Below are 16958 nucleotides of genomic sequence, written 5' to 3'. Positions count from 1 at the left end.
AGACCCCAGCAAGCTACTGAGAGTATCCTGCCTGCTTGGGGGAGCCTGGCAAGCTCCCCGTGGCTATTCGGAATGTCAAACACCAGTAACGCCGTCTCACAATGGAGATGTTACTGGTGCCTGCTTGAGCAAATAGATGAACAATGGGAGGACAGTGCTACATACTTTGTCATTGAAATCAAATAGCTCTGAAGCATTTTGACTTAAAAAATTGTTTATGGGGGGCCAGAGTGATAGTACAGTGGGTAAGGTTTTTGTCTTGGATGTGGCTGACTGGGTTTGATCCCTAGCATCCCATAAGTTCCCCCGAGCACCACCAGAAGTGATCACTGAGTATAGAGCCAGGAGTAAACCCCTGATCACTGTTAGGTGTGGCCACAACCCCCCCCTCCCCCCGCCCAAAATAAAAGTTGAACTAGTGAACTATTCAGTATATAGGATGTGAGGAAATTTTATTGGAAATATATTAATGTGTCAGTGTTAAATCTTAATTGAAATTTTTTATTTTACCCAGTGCTTGATTTCATACAGTAATTTCCCACCTGATTTGTTTTTCACTTATTTTGAATTATACCATAACATTCTGACATAGTGTGGCAAACTTTTAAAGTGAGTTGATTTTTAAGTTTTGTGGATTTTTAGGGGGGATAAAAGAATCTTACTTGGTTAAGTTATACAGTTAAATGCTATCAAAAAGTTCACTGCATATATCATTATATTGCTATTACCTTAAAATGACTTTTTTTTTCCCCCCTTCTTTAGAATCCAGCAACTATTACAAGAATACTCCTTAGCCACTTCAATTGGGATAAAGAGAAGCTAATGGAAAGGTAAGGAACTATATTGTCAGCCTTGGCTTAAAAGTAACACAGAAATCCTTTGAAATGAATTCGCATGAAGGCATTGACCTTATATGTGTATGTGTGAAAAACATACGAACAATAAACCAGTGTGCAAGTGGCATTTGCTTTAAGTTTTTCCATCACCTCTTGTTAAGTAGTACTTTAAAGTATAAGGTTAAGGAAACCCAGAAGTTTTTGTTTTTGTTTTTGTTTGTTTGTTTTTCTAGAACAGAGGTGGGGCTGTGCTTCATTATCGTCTACATGTGACCTCAAGTACCAAGAATAAAAAGATTTAGATAGTACTTGTTACATTCTTGCTTGGACCACATGAATAAGATCTTTTAATTAAAAGTTTCTGGTTTGTTGTTTGGAGCAATGTAAAAGTGGGTAGGGTGCTTGTCTTGCAAGCCGGAGCCCACCAGGAGTGACTCCTGAGCACAGAGTCAAGAGTAAGCTCTGAGCACTGCTGGGTACGGCCAGAAAACAAACAAAAGTTTCTGGTTTATAAGCCCTTAAATTTGTGTGAGGCATACTAATGACATATATTCAGTAAAAACAAAATAAAAGAAGTTGCTCAAGTATCCTGGCCACCAAAACAGATGTTGACACTAATTCTCTGGTTTCAGTGTGGGATTATACATTTCATTGAGGGATTTTTTTAGTTTTTTTTTTTTCTCTTGTTTTTGTTTTCTCTTTCTGAAAAATTACCGAAAGGGGGAAATATTACTGTGACTAGAAAATGGTACTGTTGATGCTACTACTAATTTTTTCTCTTAGATTGGAAATGTTTTAAAGTAGTATGGCAGTCTGTATTTATTCTGTTAGCCTCATTTAAAATCATCAATCCTAATTTGTAGGTAGGGAGTATTTGATCATACTTTTCTGTGCTTGGGGCTCACTCCTGGCTCTGCTCAGTGCTTGGGAGACTGTGTGTGGTCCTGGGAGACTGAGTCAGAGCGCACCTTGTGCAAGGCAAGTGGTTTTCCCACTGTGCTGTCTCTCCAGCTCCCAGTTCCAATTTTAATTTAAAAATTAGCTGGTTGGAAACTGAAGACTCAAATATTGGGAGAAATAAATAGTAAACATTTTTCTTCTGATTTTAAAATTGATAGTAAAAGCCCTCCCGTTGATCGTCGATTTGCTCGAGCGGGCCCAGTAACGTCTCCATTGGAGATTTTGTTGTTACTGTGTCTGGCATATCGAATACTCTCGGTAGCTTGCCGGGCTCTCCGAGAGGGGCGGAGGAATCGAACTCGGGTCGGCCATGTTGGCCGCTTGTAAGGCGAACGCCCTACCGCTGTGCTATCGCTCCAGCCCAAAATGCCCGGCAAGCTACCGAGAGTATTCGATATGCCAGACACAGTAACAACAAAGTCTCCAATGGAGACGTTACTGGGCCCGCTCGAGCAAATCGACGATCAACGGGAGGGCTCGAGCAAAATTGATAGTACTTTGTAATAATAGTCTCATACCCTAATTACAGTTTAATAATCTTATTAGTTAAGGGGCCAGAGCGAAAGTACAGCAGGTAGGGCACTTACCTTTCCTGAAGCCTGCCTAGGTTTCATCTCCTGCATCCCATATGGTCTCTTAAGGAGTGATCCCTGAGCTTGTTGAGTGTGATTCCCCTCCAGAGAACTATTTGTTAAATAGTTCTCTCTCTCTCTCTCTCTCTCCCCCACTCCCCCCTCATATTTCTCTTATGTAAATTTTTTCAATAAAATTATTTTTCTTTAAAATTTCTGATTATTGAGCCCTCTGTGCTAGGCATTATTTCACATTCTTATAGATTTGGGGGGGTTAGAAACTATTCTTTAATTGGTTTGTGAAAATTAAGGTCTAAAGCTTAATATATTTAACTCAGTTTTGTAATAATAAGGAGATGGCAGTCAAGTTTAGATTTGTATTATTACATACTACACAGCTTTCCTTGGGTTAGTGATGATTAAACTGCTCATTGGTTGTTGTGATTCTTCCCTCTTGACATTCTCTGTCACCTGTGGGTTTGATCATCTCTTTAGAAATCATGGCATTCCTTAATTTTGGTAACATGGCTTATTCTACGGAACCTCTGTTAGGAAAAGGAGTTTCATTGTTTACATCTAATTCTCTTCTCGTGTAGTAGACTTACTCAGTTTAATCACTTAAACAAGTTTAATGCACTTGTCCAAAGGCATTCTTTAGAACTTTGTTCTATCACACTGACATTGCTGTGAAAGCATTTTTAACTGCTAGGTTTATATTTAACCTAGGAGTGAAAAGGCAAAATTAAAAGGCAGATAGCTTCTAAGAAATTGAGAGCACAAACTTTTGATTGTGTACATACGTGTGTGTGTGTGTGTGTGTGTGTTTGTGTGTGTGTGGTTTGAGGACACACAGTGTTCCTCAGTGTTTACTCCTGGCTCTGCGCTCAGTGATATATCTGGCAGGCTTGGGGGACCATAGGAGGTGCCCAGAATCAAACCCAGGTCAGCTATGTGTAAGGCGAGCACCCTGCCCCCTGTACTATCTCACCAGCTCCTAGTGTATAATTTTTCATTTCAGTTTTTATATACTTATTCTGAAGGTAAATTTTTTGGTATATAGAAATCTTTAGTGTTTTATAAATTAACATGCAATATCTTTTTGTCTGTTTTAGCGGGTTTTAATATCCTGTTGCTTGATATGTGCCATAGTATATGTTTACATATAATTCTAAGTTTACATATAAATGTAAATTGTCCTTTACATTTATAATGTTTTCTCTTTGGTTATTTTGTTGCTTTGCAGTCAGGTATACTCCACCCATCCTCAATTTCCCAGTTAAATAAACTTTTTTAATGATCACCCTTACATTTTGTATATGCATACTTAAAACCTGTACTTTCATAAAATGGTGTTTATTATTCATGCCCTGTACGGGATAAAAGTGGTGGCATATTTCTATTCACAGCTTGATAGGTTAGTAAGATTTGAATTTTTGTACATTTAACTGGTTTTTTTTTTCTTTTTTCTTTTTGGGTCACACCTAATAATGCACAGGGGTTACTCCTGGCTCTGCACTCAGGAATCAGTCCTGGTGGTGCTTAGGGGACCATATGGGATGCTGGGAATCGAACCCGGGTTGGCCGCATGCAAGGCAAACACCCTACCAGCTGTGCTGTTGCTCCAGCCCCTACATTTAACTGTTTTAATAATTTTTTTTTTTAGTTGCCATTCACTATTCCTGCCATTCTGTAGATTGACCACTTTTCCTGTATAATATGTCTTTTAATCATTCGAGTTTCATGTCGGGAAAATTACTGAGTATTTTAGAGAAATCCTTAATATCCTTTTTTTAAATTTTTTTTTAAAAATTTTTATTCATGAAACACCATGAGGTTCAGTTGTAGACTTAAAAATTTTTGTGCTTGGGTTTCAGTTATACAATGATCGAGCCCCCATCCCTCCACCAGTGCCCATTCTCTACCACCACTGATCCCAGTATCCCTCCATTCCCCCATCCCCCCTCATCCTACCCTGCCTCTGTGACAGGGCATTCCCTTTTGTTCTCTCTCTCTCCTTTTGGGTGCTGCGGTTTGCAAAAGAAGAATTGAGTGATAATTCGTGTTCAGTCTATAGTCTACTTTCAGCATGCATCTCCCATCTTGGGATCCTCCCAACACCCTTTGTTTTGTGCTCCCTTCTCTATCTGAGCTCCCTTTCCCCCCAGCATGTGCGGCTGGCCTCCAAGCCATGGAGCAAACCTCCTGGTACTTATCTTGGCTATTCTTGGGTATTAGTCTCCTGTTTACTTTATGTTCCCCAGATGAATGCAATCTTTCTATGACTGTCTCTCTCTTTCTGACTCATTTGGCTTAGCATGATACTTTCCATGTGGTACCACTTGTATGTAAATTTCATGGCTTCATCTTTTCTAACAGCTACATAGTAATCCACATTGTGTAGATGTACCAAAGTTTCTTTAACCAATCATCTGTTCTCGGGCATTCAGATTTTTTCCAGATTCTAGCTATTGTAAACAGTGCTGCAATGAACAAACAAGTGCAGATGTCACTTCGACTATACTTCTTTGCCTCTCTGGGATATATTCCCAGGAGTGGTGTTGCTGGGTCAAATGGGAGCTCAATTTCTAATTTTTTGAGAATTGTCCATACTGTTTTCCAAAAGGGCTGAACTATTTGGCATTCCCATCAGCAGTGAAGGAGGGTCCCTTTCTCGCCACATCCTCACCAGCACTGGTTGCTTTTGTTCTTTTGGATGTGGGCCAGTCTCTGTGGTGTGAGATGATATCTCATTGTTGTTTTGATCTGCATCTCCCTGATGATTAATGATGTAGAGCATTTTCTCATGTGCCTTTTAGCCATTTGGATGAGAAATCCTTAATATTCTGAGAGTTGGAATGGATAGTGAAAACATAGCCAGTTGAGATGAGGATGCAGTTTGGTTTTTAGTTCAAGAAAATTCATAGTTGTTTTTTCTTCATTAACTTTTCTCCATTCTTATGATTATTTCTGGAATTCCTGTTAGTGTCCTATTAGAGTTGAAATTGCTCTCTTCTAACTCTTGCATCATTATATATTTTATATATAAGTAAAGTAAGTAAAGTAAAGGCCCTCCCGTTGATCATCGATTTGCTCGAGCAGGCCCAGTAACGTCTCCATTGGAGACCTTGTTGTTACTGTGTTTGGCATATCGAATACGTCACGGGGAGCTTGCCAGGCTCTGCCGTGCGGGCGAGATACTCTCGGTAGCTTGCCGGGCTCTCCGAGAGGGGCGGAGGAATCGAACTCGGGTATATATGTATATTGTTTGTTTGGTTTTGGATTACTTCTGCAGGAGTAACGGTTCATATGCAGTGACAGGGATCCAACCTGGGTCATCCTCTTGCAAAGCAAGTGGACTTCCCTCTCCTCAATCACTCTGGCCCCAGTTATCTTTTTGTTTTTCTGCTCTGGTTTATGGAAACTTCTCATTTACCTTTTCTTTTACATTTTTTGGGAATAGTATTGGCCACATCAAGAGATGGTCATGGATTACTTACGGCCTCAGATCAAACTGGGGTTGACCACATGCATGACAAAAGCCTTAAACCCTGTACTATTTCTTCAGCCCTTACCTTTTCTCTCCATGCTTATAGCCACCTCACTTCAGGATAAAGTGATTTTTTTATTTATTTAATGACAGGGCAAAGTGATTTAAACCTCTAAACCATTTCCCAGCCAGTCTTTAATTTTACCTTTAATTATCTAGTAAACTTTTATTAAACAAAATAAATTATTTAAACTATATCCAACTTCTTTATTTTAATCATCTTTATTTTGTAAGTTGCTGTCTCTTGTCCTGATATCTGACTATTGTTTTCTTCTAGATTCTTTATCATTAAGCAATGAGAATTTAAAATATTTTGGTACCCTTATATTGTTTTCAGGGCCAGAGCGATAGTACAACCAATAGGGCATTATTTGGCTTGCATGCAGCCGACCCGGGTTTAAGTCTTGGCATCCCATATGGCTCCCTGGGCATTTCAGGAGCAATTCCTGAGTGCAGAGCCAGGGTTAACCCTTGAGTATCTCCGGGTGTGACCCACAAAACCTCTCCCCTTCCCCGCCCCCCCTGCAAATAAATTAGTCACATTCTAGGCTGTAATAAAGTCTAAGGAAATATATATTCTATATTAATACTTTGATTCTATATAAATACCTTAGATTCTAAAAGTGGAATCACTAAAATAGAACTAAAAATTGAGAATACACATGTTAGATGGGACTAAGAGGGGAAATTTATAAACTTAGTATTTTCATCAGAAAAAAATACTAGACCTTTTGCAGCAGAAAAATGTTACAAAGTAAACCCCAAAAGAATAGAATAAGAAAAATTAACATTAGTGATTGGCTAGAGAGATGGTACATAGGTTAAGTGACATGACTTGGCATGCAGCTGGTCCAGGTTTCATCTCCAGCACCATCGGAACTCCTGAATATCTGTGATGCAGTCCTGCGGTGCACTGTCACTGGTGTGGAGTAGGTCATCCCCAACACTTGCTACAGTATATCCTTGGGCTCTTACACTGGCTAGGGCTCTTACACTGGCTAGGAATCTCAAGGAGAGCCCCCCACCCCCAGACTCCTGAGCACCATTTAAGATTTCTTACCCTAGGGCTGAAGCAATAGCACAGCGGGTAGGGTATTTGCCTTGCATGTGGCGGGCCTGGGTTCGATTCCCAGCATCCCATATGATCCCCCAAGCACCGCCAGGAGTAATTCTGAGTGCAGAGCCAGGAGTAACCCCTGTGCATTGCCGGGTGTGACCCAAAAAGCCAAAAAATAAATAAAAACTCCCCCTAAAAGGAATGTTAATAAACTGGCAAAAAATAATAATAAATTTCTGGGCTGGAGAGAGAGAGAGCGTACAGGGGGAAGGCACTTGTATTGTGCACAGCCAGCTCCAGTTTAAATTTCCTGAACCATCAACAATGATTCCTGAGTACTACAGCTATGGCTTAAAACCCCCAAAATAAATAAAACTCTACAACAGCAAAGCTTCAATTTAAAAATGAGTAAAAATCTGATTAGACACCTTACCAAAGAAAATAGACAGTTTTTGAACAGATTTGAGTGAAAATGATGAATTTGATCCCTGGCACTGTAGGCCTCAGTACCCCAGGGTGTGGCCCATCTTTTCTTTTTTTTTTTGCTTTTTGGGTCACACCTGGCGATGCTCAGAGGTTACTCCTGGCTTTGCACTCAGGAATCACTCCTGACAGTGCTCAAGGGACCATATGGGATGCTGAGAATCGAACCCGGGTCGGCTGTGTGCAAGGCAAATGCCCTCCCCGTTATGCTATCACTCCAGCCCCGAAGTGGACCCAACTACTGGTTCTTCGGGACCTGAACACCTTCTTCAACTGCCCTCTCCCCCCATTCAATATAATGTATCATTTAGGACATTTCTTTCTTTTTTTAAAAAAAAGTTTGTGGGGTCATACCCGGTGTTGCTAAGTGGTTATCCCTAACTCTGCACTCAGGAATTATTCCTGGTAGTGCTTGGGGGAACCATATGGGTTGCTGGGAATTGAGCCCAGGTCAGCTGTGTGCAGGGCAAATAAATAAATGTCCTACCTGCTGTACTGCCCCTCTGGCCCTCATTAGAATGAAGCAAGACACCAGCATATACTTACAGCTTGGAAACAGTCTAGAGCATCAGCAGCACCAAACACTAACATGGCATGAAGCAAAGGAATTGATAACTGTTGGTGGGGATACAAAATGGTCTGGCCACTTGAAAAGACTGTAATTCCTCACATTCTGTTACACAGTCTAGAGTCACATTTCTTCATATTGATCCAAATGAGTCGAAAACTTAAAATCACAGAAAACCATGCACACAGATGCTCATAACAGCTTTGTTCATAATTACCAAAAACTTGAATGCAATGAAGGCATTCTTCAATCAGGGAATGGATGAACAAACCCTGGTACTTTCAAACAATGGTATATTCATACCATTTAGATAATGGTGTGTGTATGTGTGTGTATTTTTAGCAATTAAACAAAAAGATCAAGCCATGAAAAGAAATGGAGAAGTTTTAATTGTGCACTCGTATAAGAGAAAGCTGGTCTGAAAGAACTACATATGATAGGACTACAGCTGTAAAAATTTCTTTAAGGAAGAATCATGGAAACAACAAAATTATTATTGGTGGAATTGCAGGGGAGGAGAAAGAAGCAAAAAGAATTCTTGGGGCAGTAAAATTGCACTGTATGAAACACTTATGGTTGAGTCATGTCACTACGTTTGTCAGTTTGGAAACAGTCTAGAACATCAGCAAGAAGTATAACCATGAAAAGACATAGTAAATATACTAAGAAACAAAATCGCCGTCTCTCCCTCAAAAGCAGTAGATGGGGTACATGTATATGTGCCTGTGTCTGTCTTTTTACCAGGGATTGAACCCAGGGCACGCACATGCAAGTACTCTGCTACTAAGTGTGTGGCTCAACAATGTAAGATTTAGGCGCCGGGATGGATCCCAAGTGATGCTTAGGGGACTACGGCTGCCATTCCAGTGCTAGGGCCCTTGAAGATGTGAAGCCGCTTGTCCCTGTTATCTGGAAATGAAACAGGGCTCGTCCTTGCCTGTGTTCTAACTTCTGTGCTGTCTCCCCAGGCTGTCTGTAGATCATTTTGTGGACAAGTTCTGTCTAGTAAACCTTCTAAGAACTACCAGTTTCTATTAAAAATATTTGAGATCCAAATACTTGCATTCAGTATTTGACCTGTTATAACAAAAAGTTTGGTTTTTTATTTTGGGATCACAGCCAGTGGTGCTCAGGGCTTACTCCTGGCTCAACCCTCAGGGATTACACCTAGAAGTTCTTGGGGAATCATGGGGTGTCAAGATTGAACCCACGTCAGCCGTGTGCAAGGCAAGCACCCTAGCTGTACTATCACTCTGGCCCCAGATCATTTGGAACTTTGTTAGCTACATTAGTGGTAATATATTGTGTGACAGTAAAGCTGTAAGTTACACAATATAATTTGCTAGAAATCTGGCTGTTGTAATGGGATTTATTATTCTTGTATAATGGGTTTTTTTCTTTTTGCAGGGGAGGGGGGTTTGGATTTTGGGGCCACACCCAGTGGTGCTCAGGGGCTCCTCTGGTACTGACCATATGCCAGGCAAGTGTCTTGATACCCCTTCCCACTCCCCCTGCTCTATTTCTCTGACCCAGTATAAAGGTTTTTCATCTTTGAATGCTTCAGCACTCAGTTAATGTTGGTAAGCAGTTTGTGTAGAGGGGGAAATGTGTCCTCTTATGTTAAAGTGGTCACAAACAAGGGAGCTCTTGCCATTGACTGTTAGGAACTTGGAGCCATTTCTCTCTCACCATATGTGAACTTTCATTTCTTACCCATTTTGTTATCCTTAATATTTTTGCTACATGAATAATAAATAAATTCCAAGACTGTTCTGGTTTTTTGATGACAGGGGTGGTGCGTAGGGTTGACTCCTGGCTCTACTCTGAGAGATCACTCCTGGCAGAGCACTGGGAGCAATATGGGGTGCCAGGGAATCAAACTCAGATCTGCCATGTGCTGCGAAAGCGTTTTATCCATTTAACTCGTTTATTCTGGCCACCCCAGAATGCTTTTGAACATCAGCTTTGTGGAAGATTGCACAGGGCTTTGGTCTTAGCATGTTCCAGATACACAGTTTTACTAAGGTGACTAGACAGAAATAATACTTTTTGAATATATAACTTTCTGAAAGGAGTTGTTGATGATGTGGCATTTGATTGAGTTTAATAGGGGGTGGGTTATGTAGAAGCTGGAAATTTCAGGTGCAGGAAACAAGTGCTTTGTGGGAGTTGAAAAAAAAGGGTTTGGAGAGCACACCAGTGATGTGAATAAGATGTAGAAAGGAAATACTTTTTACATTGGTTGTCATACATTAAAAAATAATGGGGGCTGGAACAATAGCACAGCGGGTAGGACGTTTGCCTTGCACGCGGCCAACCTGAGTTCCATTCCCAGCATCCCATATGGTCCCCTGAGCACTGCCAGGAGTAATTCCTGAGTGCAGAGCCAGGAATAACCCCTGTGCATTGCCGGGTGTGACCCAAAAAGCATAAAAAAAATGGATATGAAATGATTAAACATGTTTAATAGCATATTATGAAAGAGTTTGACACCAGGAGAATTACTCCATAACTTAGAGGCCAGCCGGGTATTCTAGGGGAAAGGACAATTCAGATAGAAAGGGGAACACCAAGTGGAGGGTGTTTGGAGGATCCTCCCAGGAGGGGAGATGCAGGTTGAAAGTAGACTGGACTGAACATGTTAGCCACTCAATGCCTCTTTTGCTGATCACAACACCCAAAAGGAGAGAGAGAACAAAAGGGAATGCCCTGCCACAGTGGCAGGGGGGATGGGGGGATGGGGGGGCAGGGATATTATCCTGGTGGTGGAAAATGGGCACTGGTGGAGGGATGGGTATTTGATCGTGGTATGACCGAGATCCAAGCACAAAAATTTGTAAATCTACAACTGTACCTCATGGTGTTTCGCTAATAAAAAAAAAAAAGAAAGTTTGAAATCTGCACAACTATATTTGAACGTTTTTACTTTTAGAGAGCACTTTAATGTTGACATTTGATGTCAGAGCATTATTATCTTGGGAGAAATGTAACGTGATATGATAAGAGATCTGAAGACTAATGTAAAATTTTATAGGCAGTATGGGACATTTCAAGTGGTGCTCAGGATCCATACCCCCTCCCCTCTATTCTCAAACAACTTGGTCAGTGGTTTAATACGAGTGCCTGAGGATGTGGTGTTATTCAGGGAACTGATTATTGCCAGGGACCAAACTTGGATTGGTTGCATGCAAGACATGCAACTTAACTTTTGTGCTTTCTCTTTATCATCTTGGAAGAGGGTGTTTTTTTTTTTTTTTTTTTGCTTGCTAGTGCGTTCGGCTGTTAACTGAAAGGTTGGTGGTACTAGCCCACCCAGGGACGCAAGTTTTTCTACCCCCAACCCCTACTTAAAAGGGAGGAAAAGGGAATCCTAAACATTAATCTCCCACCCCCAGCAGCTAAACATACAATAATCCAGATATATTAAAAAATGTTGGTGTAATTTAGTGTGTCAGCTAATGTTTATTCCTGTCTGTGCTCTCAGTGGTCTTTTCTCATGGCTCGGGGGACCATATGCGGTGCTGGGAATTACTATCGGGTCTGCTTCATGCATGACAAGGTTCTGCTGTACTCTTTCTGGCACCAATATTAAAACATCGCATTTTCTTTTTAATGCCAAGAACATCAGGGAGGGGCTAAGGCAAGCATACAGGAGTAGGGCAGATAATCTCAAGGCATTTAACATGGAAGCAAATTTAAGTCTTTTTCAGGAAAAGAATGATAAACTCTCAAACTTCTTTTTTCAATTTAATTTTCTAATTAAAGCATACCAGCTTAGGACTCCATACTAAAATGTTACTGTAAAGTGGAATAGTGTCTCTAGGGTACCTGAAAGTATGACTAGTCACACAGATTATGGCAGGGGAGGAGGGGGAAGAATTTCTATAAACAAACTAAGCCAAATTAAATCAATAGATTTTTTTCTTTTTACTTTATTCATCAGTATAGTTACAGACATTCAATACTCCAACAGAGAAATTAGTTCGATAGTGATTCAACAAAGATAAAGTTGGTAAATGAAAAACTGGAAAGAACTTAGAGGGAAGTTAAATAATAGAAGATACAAAGATAAGTTTCTTAGATTTTTGTGAATCAGTTTTAGTGAATCTTAGAGAAGAGAAAATGGGACAGAGGCAATAGTTGAAGGTACAGTAATTGATAATTTTCCAGACTGATGAAAGACAAAAATGCCAGATTTTAAAAGCCCAATAATTTCCATGTTCCCATCTTTTGTAAGTACATGCAAACACCAAGAAAAAAAAAGTCCCAAATATTTTCAATTTACATTCAGCAGTACACAAAAAAGAGTGTCCAACATGACCAACTCAGACTTATACCATGAGTTCTACATTGGTTTAACCTGGAACAGTTAAATGTGATAGCTTGCCTGGACAAATTAATGAGGAAAACCTTTCAAGAGGACCAGTAGCTAAAAATCAAAATAATTTATAATTTTTAAAGGAAGTCATTAGCAAAAACAGGCACAAAAGGGTTTTTTTGACGATGAATAAGACACTGTAGTTTTGTATAGAGAACACATAATTTATAGTTTTCTTTTAAATGTGAAATAGTTTTAAAAGTATTACTAGTTCTTCTCATTGGAGGGAGGATAATAATCTTAAAATTTTTAAGAACTTCCTGGTATGGAACGACTTCCTGATGGGGAGGGGGTAGGGATAAATTTGTAAATTCACAGGGGCCAGAGAGGCAGTACAGCAGGTAAGACGCTTGCTTTGCCCGTGCCCACCCAGATTCAGTCCCCAGCACTCCCTGTAGTCACCTGAGCCCCGCCAGGAGCAAACCCTGAACTCTACGGCATGTGACCCGAAAACTGAGGGAAGCAAAAAGAATAGACTCCGGGTCCACTTGACAGGTGGGAAGTCCTTTTTAGTTGTGATGGGGCCACACCGCCTGTGCTGGGAAGAGCATGGGGTCTCTCCTGCTTGTGCTGGGGTGGGGATACCATTTAGCACCAGTGTTAAAATGCAGAATCTTGTACATGTGTGCCATGTGCTCCTTCACTTGAGCCACATGCCCCACCTTAGGAAAATCTTAAAAATCTCAAAGATAAATGATCATTAAAATTCATGAAAAATACACGAGAAACACTAATATTGAGAACTAATTTTAATACACAAAAATTCCCATGCTTTGGCGTTGGGTTTAGGGGGGCCCTGGTGGGGATGGGAAGGTTGGGCATTCCTGGAGGTAGCCATCAAGGCAGCCGCTCAGTGTTGGGACCTTGGATGTGGTGCTGCTCAAGCCCAGAGGGCTACCTCTGGGTGCTCTTGGGCCTCCAGAGCTCGCACCCAGAGATGTGCTGGGATCAAACCTGCCAGTGCCTGGGGACCATATGTAGGCCAGGCATTGATCTGAGGCCCACCCTGTGCAGGGGCAAATTGCCTTTACCCCTGCACTGTTGCTCTGCTCTCCCCTCTCCCTTTTGTTTTTTGTAAATGAAAACAGGTTATGGTCAAGGATGCAGTGGAAGACTTGCCTTGCATGTTTAATACCCTGGATTCAATCTCTTACACTGTAAAATCTACAGCAAAATGGTGTTTAATTTTTTTTTTTTTATCTAGTATTGTGTTTTGGCTTCATATGATGTCTGCCTTTCAGATAAACATTGGTTCTCAGATGAAATTTGTAGGAAGGCATTTGTATGTTTAATATTTTGATTATTTGAATCATTAGGGATGGATTACTTTATATAAACATGCCTTTTACATTGTGTTGGCATTTTGCTTGGATAATTTGATTATTAAAGTGTACTGTGAAAAAATATTTATTAAACAGATACTTACTCTTAGAGCTGTTTCTTAACACTCATTTTAGTGATTTTCTGTATATTGCTCAAAAGTAAGTGCTTTGGAAATCTCTTCCAGTATCCTTTTTTTTAAAAAAAAAATGTTAAAGTTGGTTTTTTTTTGGGAGGGGGGAGTTTAGCTTTTTGGATCACACCCGGAGATTTTAAGGGGCTACTCCTGGTTGTGCACTCAGGAATTATTCCTCGCGGTGCTCAGGGGACCATATGGGATGTCAGGGATCAAACCCAGGTCTGCTGCGGGCAAGGAAAATGCCCTCCTCCACTGTATTATTGCTCCAGTCCAGGTTGTTGTTGAAACCTCAGCTTTACAGCATAGTTCTTGGAGAGTCTCCAGCACCATATGTTATCTCTGAGTACAAAGAAGTGTGACCCCCAAAGCAGGGGGGGAAAAGAAATTGGTGGGGGCTGGAGAGATAATAGTGCAGGTTAGGGGCTTGCCTTGCACACAGCAACCTATGTTCAATCTCCGGTACCCCACATTGTTCCCTGACTGCAGAGCCAGGCGTAATCCCCAAGCACTGCTTGCTGTGACTCCCATTAACAACCCCAAAAAAGTAATTAACCAACCTCTGATAGTTTTACTGGATACGTTTACTTATAGATTCTTTTAAGACTTATGAGATTTCAGAAGACATGGGGTCATAGAAAGTTAAGCTGCATAATATATCTGTCAAGAAGTTTGCGGCTTCATTAAACTTTCTAGATTTGATTATACTATGTTGTTATCTTCATGTTCAACCACTGTTTTAATATTCAGTATATTATATACTTTTAGTCTAGATAATATAAAAATGTTTTCAAGTACTTGTTTTCTTATTTCCTTGCTTAATAAATTTTAAAATTCGTCGATTGCCTTGAGCAGGCCCCAGTAACGTCTCCTTCGTCCTAGCCCTGAGAATTTTTAAAAAAGTGCCATATTCAAGGCTCTTTCAGGGTTAGGAGAATGAGACCCATCATTGTTACTGGTATTTGGCATATTGGGTACGCCACGGGGAGTTTGCCAGACTCTGCTGTGTGGGCAGGTTACATTTGGTAGCCTGCCAGTTTGTCTAAAGTAAGAATGAGATAATAAGATGGGCCGTGTACTTCCGGGAGCTGGGTTTTATAGTCTCTGAGTCTTGGCCGTTGATGGGATTACACGGCGCCAGGGGGCCAGTTGGTGGGTGTGACCCCTGCTTACTGGAATATGGAGGATCTGGGTGGAGGATGCTCAGCCCCGATCTGAGCAGGCTTGGAGATCTCAGCCCTGGGACCCGCATGCCTTTGTTTCTCTGCTGGTACCTTCATGCGTGTGGAGAGTGGTATCAGCATGGTGATAAATTTTAAGCTTTAAATTTTATTTATTTTTTTGCGGGGAGATTTATTTATTTTTATAGTGAGACATCTAAGTTTTAAATTTTAAAATTATTTCACAAGAATAGAGAGGAAACAGATTCATTAAATGCAACACATGTAATTTATTTCATTTCATGGATTTTAATTTTATTTTTTGGCAGTCTCCCAGTCAGTCAGTAGTGAGGAGCCCGTAGTCCCCACCCAGAGATTCTTGGCCCCATGATTGAAGCCTGAGGATACAGGGATGCTCTGGAGTCCCTGGGATACCATAGGCAGTGCTTAGTAAACCTTGCGATGCTAGGGACCAAACCTGCTTACGGCACATGCAAGACCCTCTGTTACCTTCCCATCCCAACTAGACTTCTTAACAAAGTTTATTGATATATTCTGAACATAGTTCAGTGGTTCAGAGAGTACTTTTCTCACCTGTGTGATTTCTAGGGTTCAGTCAACAATACCGCACACATACAGTAAAAGCACCATTACTCTTCTTTAGGTATTAGAGATAGGAAAACTTGCAGCTTTAAATTGTAGTTATTATAAGACTATAAAAATAACAGCATAACTTACGAATAAAAGCAAATTAGAGAGCAAAATAGCACAGAAACTTATGCCAACTTTCATGTTTCTAAACCTCTGAGTAAATGATTTAAGTTCATTACTTTCCCCTATAGAAAATCAGATTTTGGAGAGCTCTCATAGTGTGATATTGCTGGGCTCTCATCCTTTCTGTTTAAATGATGCAGGTACTTTGATGGAAACCTGGAGAAGCTCTTTGCTGAATGTCATGTAATTAATCCAAGTAAAAAGTCTCGAACACGCCAGATGAATACAAGGTCATCAGCACAGGATATGCCTTGTCAGATCTGCTACTTGAACTACCCTAACTCGGTGAGTATCTGGTAGTGAAAGGCTAGCACTGACTCTTAGAGGGTTAAATACATTTTTATTATTAGACAATGGAAGGGTCTGGGTGTCTGGGAAAGCAGCAGCATATCAGTATGTTAAGGATAAGCAGAGGAAGAGAAATAATAAAAATTTGTTCTCCCTGCCACTCCCCTTTGGTTTTTATTTTTTATTTTTATTTATTTTCTTAAGCAGCAGCTTGTGATTATATACACCCAGATCTTTCAAAATTTCTTTACCATCAACAGGTATTATTTAGTAGGTAGGCTGCCTTGAGTAGAATTATTTTTATTAAAATTAAATTTTTTAAATTCAAGTTATTTAAATCTCCAAAATATTAATGTCTTTTTATAGTTATTTAGGGGAGTTTTCAAGATTTCATAATAAAAATTGCACTTGTACAGATCGGTTCCAATGTGCTTAAATACAGTGGTGACATTTGGACAGATACTAAGACCAAAGTAGTTGATGTTTCTCTGAAGTAAAGATATCCTTAAAACTTGTTTAATTTAGATTATTAACTTGTAGTAAAAAGAAATTTTAGGCTTAAGAATGGTGTTTTTTTTAAAAAAAACTATTATGAACTATGTTAAACTCGTTTTTGGTAGTATAAACGTTTTTAACACCTTGGAATTCACCTTTTAATGTGTTTCAAGATACCTCAGCAATAATTTAATCTTATGGTAATTATAGATATCTTTAGTATTTGCCTTATTAAGCAGGACTTTTTAGTAATGACCAGCAGAATTATATGCTATATTTCACCACACATCATCATCACCTCATAATTGTCATATCCTGTTTTTAAGTAATACCAGCACATTTAAAAAAAAAATAGAAGACTTCATTAATGGTCTCAGCACACTT

At 40.1% G+C, this 16958-nt stretch overlaps 1 protein-coding gene across 1 annotated transcript in view; it reads left to right on the top strand.

The window, feature by feature from the left end:
- ARIH1 (ariadne RBR E3 ubiquitin protein ligase 1) overlaps positions 1-16958 on the top strand; it is a 73783-nt gene that overhangs the window by 20325 nt on the left and 36500 nt on the right. Inside the window, exons 2-3 of the mRNA XM_056128824.1 lie at positions 763-830; positions 15932-16076. Coding sequence (XP_055984799.1) covers positions 763-830; positions 15932-16076 — 213 coding nt within the window. The remainder of the gene's footprint in view (positions 1-762; positions 831-15931; positions 16077-16958) is intronic.

This window comes from Sorex fumeus, unplaced genomic scaffold, assembly GCF_029834395.1.
Source record: "Sorex fumeus unplaced genomic scaffold, SorFum_2.1 ptg000067l, whole genome shotgun sequence".
In the NCBI taxonomy this organism is placed as follows: domain Eukaryota; kingdom Metazoa; phylum Chordata; class Mammalia; order Eulipotyphla; family Soricidae; genus Sorex; species Sorex fumeus.
This window is presented reverse-complemented; position numbering and strand designations above follow the sequence as displayed.